The following is a 9,364-nucleotide window of genomic DNA, read 5'->3' as shown; positions in this document are numbered from 1 at the left end:
TCGAGAGCGGCATCTTCGGGAACCTCCTTCCCGGGAACCCCATTTTGATCCTTGGAAATGTTTGTATGTTTGAAGAAGTTTAGGGCAGAAAACCCTCGATAAATGTAACTATATTCCAGCAGTGGGTGTTGAGCATTCTGTTAAAATTTTAGGCCATAGTCCGTTAAAAAAGAGCGGCAAAAGAATAAGACCAAAAGGGAAGACAAGAAGATGTAGCTTCACCTTCTATCACAAGAAAAACCAAAAAAGGGTTGCAAGATGCATGAGCAACGATCCAAGAATATTCATTCTTGGGACGTTGTACCGGTGTAGGATGCAAAAGTTAGTAGATGATAGTGTCACCTCACTCCATGGAATGCAAAAGGAATGAAGTGCCACACCAGGTTGAAGTTAAAAAAGATGAGCAACAGGGTGAAGTTCATATATTTTCTGATGTGGGAAGGATTCTGCGCCCTTCTCTCGTTGTTTCGAATCGAAGCTTTTAAAAGGGGAGCCTTGGCGTAACTGGTAAAGTTGTTGCCATGGTCGCAGGTTCGAACCATGGAAATAGATGATTAGAGAAAGAAATAAAGAAGGGAATGAATCGAAGTAAATGAAGATGAAATGAGTACAACTCTTTGTTCAACAGAGTAGCCTCATATTTATAGAAAGGCGACGACGGTTCGGCGGTGCTAGTGGTCGACCAGTGCTGGCGCGCATTTGATGTTTTGGGAAAGCGTGCTGACATAATATTTCCGATCACTTCAAGCACTTACGTCACGGGCATGACGTCATCATAAGAGGCTCGGGAAAATTGAGGTTCAAATTGTTTCTTATCACCTTATTCTAAGAAATGCGGGGACTATCTGTATACGGTCAAAATCATATGCCCCCGATTTATAGGCTCGAGGTTTCGTCCTAGGCCCGAGTCCAGGCGAGGTCGAGTTCGAAACTGGTGGACGAGACTCGAGCTCGAAGACAGAGTGCAATGCCCGGAGATAGGAATTCGAGGAATACCGAGGCCGAGTGTGCTCGACCCCGAAATAGTACCTTTATGGGTTTGTAACAGAATGAACTAGATTCCTGCCACGTCCCCAAGTTCATGGCGCAAATCTCGGAATAAGATTGTATGATTCTGTACTAGGCGGTTAGACAGCTGTACCAAGAATATTCCTTACTGTAAATAGAAATATACCTTACTTAGGGATTCCCCTATTATACAAAGGGGACCCCAATCATTTGTAACATCATCTTATCATTGAGCAAAGAATATACTCTCTACCTTTTCGCCTACTGTTCATCAGCATTGTCGTTTAGCTCTACTGTTCTTACTTTGCTTTTATTACTTAATTATTCTTATTATCCTAAGCCTACCTCGAAGTCACTGCAGCTGAGTAACATTGGTTTGATTCACTTGTCTATTTCATTTCTACTTCTTATTTCTTGATTATTAATTGGTATTGAACTAAATCACATATTTTTAAAACCACAAATCAAATTTAATTGTTACTCGTACTTTCGAGGTAAACACTCACTAATTCCGAATACCAGTTAGTTATTAAAAAGAAAGAAAAAAACATTTTAAGGAATCTACAAATAAACAAAATTTAAATCTTTCTCTTCATGATGGAAATTTGGTATATGCTTTGTTGGCCGTTTCTTGGCCTCCAACTTGGACCAAGAAAATAAATACGACTAGTGTAGTACGTTGGTTGACAGATTGACGAGTTTAATTTGATGACAGTAGAAAACACGTTAAAGAAAAAGGATCATGATTTTAGAAAGAACCACAAAGTATATTAATACCAAAGTTGACTTGGAAAAAAGCCAAACACGATTCGGTCTTCCTAACCCACTAATCAAAGGAAAAAGCCAAAACACTAACTAATATGCTTTCAAATCATAAACAGTATAACATAGTGCCTAGGGTACTATACCTTTTTATTTTTATATTATAATCGTAGTGTTAATTTTACGAAATATTTATTATTTTTTATCAATCATCAATATAAATAACCGATAAATCTGTCTATCATGACTTAGACAAATAAAAAGTGTTATACATTTTCTTTGGGCTAGCATCTTAAAAAGTTATAAAAATTATTTTAAATTCAGGTTAGAACAATATTTGGTTGAAGTTTGGAAAATAAGTATCAGTAGTTAAAGTTGAAAACTAGTATTTGTTAATTGAGTTGTACTTGCATATGTATTTCATTGAGAGAAAAAGGTGAAAAATCTAAGAGCAAAATTCATTATATTTCTTGAAATACTCTTCAAACAAGTTTTTAAAATTTTTACTTGTGTTTTAACTTCAAAGATGTCTAATAAGAGAACGTGTACAGGTTACAATAACAAATTATTTGTGCAGTTTATGATATACTGCAACATTTGTCTTCAAATAATTTCTTAAAATATATCTCTAAATTATTTTTCCTTATTTTTTACATAAAAAGGGGGAACAGACAGGTGGCTATAATTCTTTGTCTCTTTAGAGATAATTGACATAAGAAAAGCTAATGATTGGTCCTTCTTGGTAGCACATTAGCAAACTTTGTTTTTACTATCACCAATTATAATCTTACTCATTTCTTCTACTGACATTATAATGATCCTTCCCTCTTAAATCCATATAATTTTATTAGATAAATTAGAAAATATATTGTGTATAAATCATACTCTAGTTTGTTTAAATAAATGTCACCTAGATTAAATCAACTTTTTGGTTAATTTGAGATTTGAATAATATAATTAGACAAATGTAACTTTTGCAATAATAGCAAATATGAATAAAAAGTAAATTTCTATTTAACATTATGGAACAGCAAAAAAATTATAAACTACTCTTTCTGTCTTATTATTTTCTAACTTATGTCAACCTCATTTAAAAAATTTGAGAAATTCAATTTCTGAGTTATGTTTGAATCTTTGTAATCTTCTTTAGACAGTCAAAGTAACATAGTTTTACTGTAATTAGAATGAAAAGAGTTCAGATGGAACCAAATAAATATTGAAAATATATTTAAAGTCGACTCGCTCCAAATTGAGTCTTGATTATTTTTATTTTTTGCATTTAAGTATTTTGCACTCGAAATTCACTTGTTCAGTTAATTAAAATTCGCATCGAGAAAATATTAAGGTGATAAAGCATTTCATTTCTAAAATTCCTTATGCTCAAAAAGTAAACTCGAGATTTTAATTTAAGGAACGACATTCACCTGTTATTAAAATAATATTTCAAAACATCATCAAAAAAGATGGGGATGAATAGGATCCGTTTATTCCTACTCAAAGTTCTCAGACTCGAACACTAAAAATGGAGTTTTCTTTTTGGTTTTGGGGGTTGTGGGGTGGGGGTGGGGGGATATAAGTTAGAGTTTTTTTTCCTTTTCCAAATGTATAGTTTTAGCTGACAATTGCACATAATTTTTATGAGAATCTCAAAACTATGCAAAATATATATTTGAAATGGGCTCTATATGCATCTCGACGTTAGATGAAATCGAATTTCAAAATATATTTTAAATTGCATTTTTGAAATACAACAGAAATGGTCCCAAAATAAAATTTGCAAAAAGAAAAGCACAGAAATAATTTGTATTTCTATCATATTAACTATTCCCCGTTTCAATTTATTTGAACTTGTATGAGTGATATTTGTGTGGTTATAAAAAATTTTCATTAAAAATAGAATTAAAAATTCAAGTTAAATTATTTTCAAATTTAAAAAGGGGAGTGACAAAAAAAATAGGTTCGACTTATGAATCGCATCGATTGCGAAGTTATAAATTGGATTTGACAAATTGTTTTATGTGTGACTATTTTGCAATTTATAAACGCAAAGAAAGCTAAGTGGAGAGAAGAAAAGATTCCCTACCGCACCCGCCCCACCCCCGCTCCACCCACCCACCCAGCTTTTCCCCCTTTCGCTGTCATTCCCAAAACCGATCTTTTACTCCCCTCTCTCCTCATTTCTTCCAGTCTTCCTTTCCCTTTTTCTTCTTCATCTGGGTCTACTCCCTACAAATTATCTCACCTCAAAATCTAATATTTCAGCTTTTGTGTAGAAAGAACCATGGCAACTGTTATTGAAACCCAGAGTTTGGGCTTTTTGGTAATTGTACTTGCTCTAGCTGTTAGTGTTAGGGGAAATTCAGAAGGGGATGCTTTGTACGCCCTCCGTCGGAGCTTATCCGACCCGGATAACGTGCTCCAGAGCTGGGATCCGAATCTTGTAAACCCTTGTACTTGGTTTCATGTTACTTGCAACGGCGATAACCACGTCACTCGTGTGTATGTCTCAAAATTTCTTCTTTTTTTTTTTTTTTTTAATTACTGCTTTTGTGTGTGCTATTATTTAATTAGTCGATTTGTATGTTTGTGTTTGCCGAGGGACTGATCTAAGCGTCACTGGGTTCAGAAAGGATGCAGCCTAATATATAATTTACAATACATATTTGTGTGTGTATGTATATATTGGAACACACAATTTTTTTCTTTTGAGAAAGACACAAATTTTGAAAAAAGATTTTTTTGGCATATATGTAGACATAGTCTAAATTTGGTTTAATTTGCTCATAGAGGCTGGATTTGCTACTTACTATTTTACTCTGGTTAGAGATTTGTATGACCTTTTAGTTTAGTGATAAGCCTGGGATTTAAAGTACGATAATCATTAATTATTTTGTTAGATAAATTATTATTCGAGTGAAATAGGTCCAATTGGAGTGGAATTTATATAGAGGGTTCATATAGCCATCTCAATTAGTTTTGAGATTGAGGTGGTGGTGGTTGTTGGTTAGTTTCTTTGTAGGTTTGAAGTTTGTTAAAAATTTAAGCTTTCACTTGACTTAATAGCTAACAAGTCTTTGTTTTGAAATTAGTAGCAAAGTGATTCCTTTTCCACGGTGAAAAGGGTATCGGTATTTACACTAGTTTCACTTACGCGAAGTTCTTATCTTGATGTGTATCTATGATCTATATGCTAAAGATGGAGAAGTGTGATTTGTTAATGATCTTTGTCCTTCTTGTGTTTCTTATCTTTTGTGGATGTAAACCTTTGGTAGAGTTTAGGAGATTTTTTTGTTTTGAAGTGTGTAAAATCCTTCTTCTTTATTTTGTAATCTATGCATCTTCTGGATGCTTTTGTTATTAATACCTCTTCATTAAAAAAATGTGTAAAATCCTTGTGCTTTAAAGGTAGTTGATTGGTGGCAGTGGTTCTATAAAGGTGCCTTACTAAAGTTTTGAGAAATCTTGGATCAAGCAGGGCCATTTTCTGACATAACTTTTTTTTTGTCAAATGATCATTTTATTGGCTAAACTTTGGAATGTTTATGATATATTATACTTATAAAATGTTTATGATAGGTTGTATGTCTTAGAGCCGTGGAAACAGCCTCATGTAGAAATGCAAGATAAGGCTGCGTACAATAGACCCTTGTGGTTTGGCCCTTCCCCGGACCCTGCGCATAGCGGGAGCTTAGTGCACCGGGCTGCCCTTTTGTATGTCTTAGAGTTGCATTTCCGGTTTATTAGTTGATTATGGAACACCTATATGTTACTGGATGGATTTGTATGTTGATAGGACTCCTTATCTATAACAGAAGACTTATAAATACGAATAAGACAAAAACCTAGTTTATTGAGATGCAAGAGGAAAACTTTCTTATATCTTCTTAAACATGATGGCTTGGTCGAGAGAGAAATTAGTTTCAGATTCATACATGGGAAAACTTGAGATGCTCAGCCTGACGTTCCTTGTGTACAAAGATTCATGTCAATTTGCAAACCTGAAGTAGTTATATTTATACCGAGTAACTGTAGTGTCAAAGAAAAAATTCCTTTCTAATTAGGTATGACTTGTGAGATGCTAAATTTTCGTGCAATCAACTGGTCTTTCCTTAAGGTTAAATTACACGTCTCCTAGTTATCCTCCGCAGGTTAATGGGAGAAACTTCCCTTTATTCCTCACTCCCTTTTCTCTTAAATGTTTGCCTGAAAAAAGTGGAGAAATTCAAAAGAGGAGTGGTTTGCTTTATTTTTGCCCCGTAGTCATTACAAATCTGAAGTATCTCAGGGTGGTAACATTTCTGCAGGGACCTTGGCAACTCAAAGCTATCTGGTCATTTGGTACCTGAACTTGGAAAGCTCGAACATCTACAGTATTTGTGAGTAACTATTTTAAATCTTGAATTGACTTGCCATTTCCGTCAGTGACTCTATTGGTTTTCAAGGAATCATATACATGATGTAATTGTTTTGCTGCTTCAGGGAGCTTTACAAAAATAATATTCAGGGAACCATCCCTAAAGAGCTTGGTAACTTGAAGAGCCTTATCAGTCTGGATCTGTACAACAATAATATTTCAGGGACAATCCCTCCTTCACTGGGAAAGTTGAAAAATCTTGTTTTCCTGTAAGTTCTCCTTTGTGATGTTTCCTTATTGTGTTCCAGTCATATGTACTTTTTACATATGTGTGTGTGTGTGTGTGGATGGGTGGAAAAGAAGGCTACTACCAGTTACTTGGGCTACTCGCAGAGTTCCGTTTTCTTTTATGACCAATATTCAGTTTCTGTTTGACCTTAAATGAGCTTGTAAAGTCTTGAGTGAAAGCTCCCCCTTGTTGCATATAACCAAGCACTTGTGCTTGTAGTGAATCTGTTGTTGGACAATCCTTTTCTGTTGACTGAAAAGTTTCTTATCTAACTTATCAGGCGTCTGAATGATAACCAGCTAACTGGACCAATCCCAAGAGAACTTTCTAGTGTTTCTAGCCTGAAAGTTGTGTAAGTGCATACTTCTTTGCTTGTGTTATTATCGTTATTCTTATTCGAAATTGTTTTTAAACTATTTGCACTTCTTCTTCCAGGGATGTCTCAAATAACAATTTGTGTGGAACAATTCCTACTTCTGGTCCATTTGAGCATATTCCACTGAACAAGTAAGATTTCTTTGTATATTCTACGAGTATTGTTACAATACTGAACTGTAGGAACAAATATGGTGCAAATAGTAATCATGTCTCTGTATACTTTATGCCATCAAGTATACCTTTCGAAAAGACTATTTTCTTGATTTCTCTTCATCTTAAGTTGAATTTGGGCTTCAGGTTAGGGACTTATTGAAGCATTAGGTGAATGACTTTGGAAAGAATAACTTCAGATCTATTCTTTTTGTCAAATAAGAAAACTTACTTTGGGAAGGATTTGGATATGCGACCTTCTATCGTAGAACAGTTCATTGATTTCTCGAAAGGCCTTAAAATAACACCTAATTATAGGATGTAATGCCATAGCTCTTTGCTGGCATACATAAGTAATTAATCATCATTACTTATCAAAAAAATTGAAGAGTATGATATATTAACCAAAGGAGTTCCAATTGTTTCAATTAGCATTAAGGTTGGCATCAATTCAAGTTATACACAAAGATACCTATGACTCCATTTCCTTCAAGCCCAATTGTACTTCTATTTTGTTTTTTAGACATGCATATTAGACTGCAGCTCAAACCAATTGAGGTGCTTCATGGTTCTTTTTTGCTTTTTGTTTATTCCGTTAGTTCTTTAATTGTCTGATTTTCTCTGTAAACCACTGATTCAAGGCCTAGTTGAATTATGAATGTTCTCACTAATATTTACATGATTCAGAATTTTAAAGTTTGAAATGTAAGGACTACTGTATTGTCCTTTTGGATGCATAAAACTGGATTTTGTTGCCTTGTTCTGTTACAATTCTGCAAGATTTGATGGATTTCCATTCACTACAACAAATTTTGAGTAATTGCGTTTTTCACTATGGCCATGCACTATTTTCATGCAGTTTCTAAGGATGTTAGGTTTGAGATCTTCTTGTGTGAGTTACGGACAACTTTTGCGATGCCCAAAGAACTTGTCCACTTATCACATAATCTCCTAAACCTATATCCAGAAAATGCAATTAACAGCATAATAATTTTTCGTTGACCTTGTGAACTATAGAAATTAGAATTTTTTTTATAGGTAATCTTATTAATAAGCAGTACCGAGCTATAGAAATTAGAATTCCAAATCCTTTCAACATTTCTTTTTGAATAAAAAATTGCAGCATTTTGCAATCTACAGTTCCAAAAGCCAGCGTAAATGATATGGAACACTGTCTGCTCATTGACTAATAGAATATTGCTTATTGGAGTATCGCCCTAATTGTAGCTACCAGTCCTTTACATATGAACTGTTTTTGGTGGACTGAGAGCTCTTACTTAGTAGATGCTTGCAGATTAAATGCAAAATGAATTACGGTTATCTGTATCTGAAACCTAGGACACTGAGTCTGAACCCTAGGCATGTTGTTAGCTGTCGTTTGACCAATAAAGTCTTGTCATGGTATAACAATATAATGCTGCAGACGGAATAATCTTTTCAGAAAGCAATTGTCCTTCCAATTTAGTAAAAGAGACTACTTGTTTACTGGTTGTACCCATGTGTTGTATTTGGGGCCTTACCCATGTAGCTTTTGCGTTATAGTTTATACCATGTTATTCTTCTTGATGTCTTAATTTAGGGGTCATCTCCTACTGCTTCCTCTATAAGATAGTTTACTAGTTGATTGTCTCTAATGAGTTTCCTGAACTCCTAATTTGCAGCTTTGAGCACAATCCTCGACTTGAAGGTCCGGAGTTGTTGGGACTCGCTAGCTATGACACCAATTGCTCTTAGGAAAGTTGATGAATAGGCTGAGAAGAACAGCCGCTTTTTGTGGAAGTTCACATAAATCCCTTCCCTGAATGTTGGTTATGATTGTACTTACTATGTGTCCAAGTTGTAATTGTAAGGAAAGATATGATGTATGTAGGATATTAGTAAGTTAATGAATGTGTGTAAAACGGTCAATATACTGCTACCAAGTGCTAATGTATTTTATATTTCAGCGTTTAGTGAAATGGTTCAGTGGGTTTACTATACACTTCTGGGAGTTGTTTGGTTTCCGAAGTCATGCATGGATCATTGTATAAAGGTTATATACAAAGATTAAATGATCACAAGATTTAGTGCGTTATTTTTTTGTCGGATGTTTAGTCCATCGTATTCAGATTCGATATACGTGTTTAATATAGAAGTAAGAGATAAAAAAACTCAGGGAAAGGCTTTAGCATTTGAAAAGAAGAGAGATAACGGTTTGAACTTAGTGGAGTGCTACAGTTTTATCTTTTTATTATTTGAAGCTAGACTATGAAATGCTGAATCCAACAAGTTCTAACCTTTTTTTTATGACCGAGAAATTCATCTGGGGCCGATCCTTTGGACCAACCGCAGCCTTTGAAACTTGGTGGATAATGGGCCCGTCCCTCTACCTTTCTCCACTTAAATACCAAGCTTCCACCATTTGCCACTTGAGCTGGGCTTGG

General features: G+C 34.7%; 1 protein-coding gene across 1 annotated transcript; it reads left to right on the top strand.

Moving 5' to 3' along the window:
- Positions 1-3,786: 3,786 nt before the first annotated feature.
- On the top strand, positions 3,787-8,891 carry LOC107777120 (leucine-rich repeat protein 1). Its single transcript, XM_075253969.1, has 6 exons — positions 3,787-4,269; positions 6,075-6,146; positions 6,250-6,393; positions 6,694-6,765; positions 6,849-6,920; positions 8,603-8,891. Exons 1-6 carry the CDS (start codon positions 4,052-4,054, stop codon positions 8,673-8,675), a joined length of 651 nt encoding a protein of 216 aa, XP_075110070.1. The 5' UTR covers positions 3,787-4,051; the 3' UTR covers positions 8,676-8,891.
- Positions 8,892-9,364: the final 473 nt, after the last annotated feature.

The sequence above is a fragment of the Nicotiana tabacum genome, chromosome 5, assembly GCF_000715075.1.
Source record: "Nicotiana tabacum cultivar K326 chromosome 5, ASM71507v2, whole genome shotgun sequence".
In the NCBI taxonomy this organism is placed as follows: Eukaryota; Viridiplantae; Streptophyta; class Magnoliopsida; order Solanales; family Solanaceae; genus Nicotiana; species Nicotiana tabacum.
Note: the sequence above shows the minus strand (reverse complement) of the source record. Positions and strands in the feature narration are given on the sequence as shown.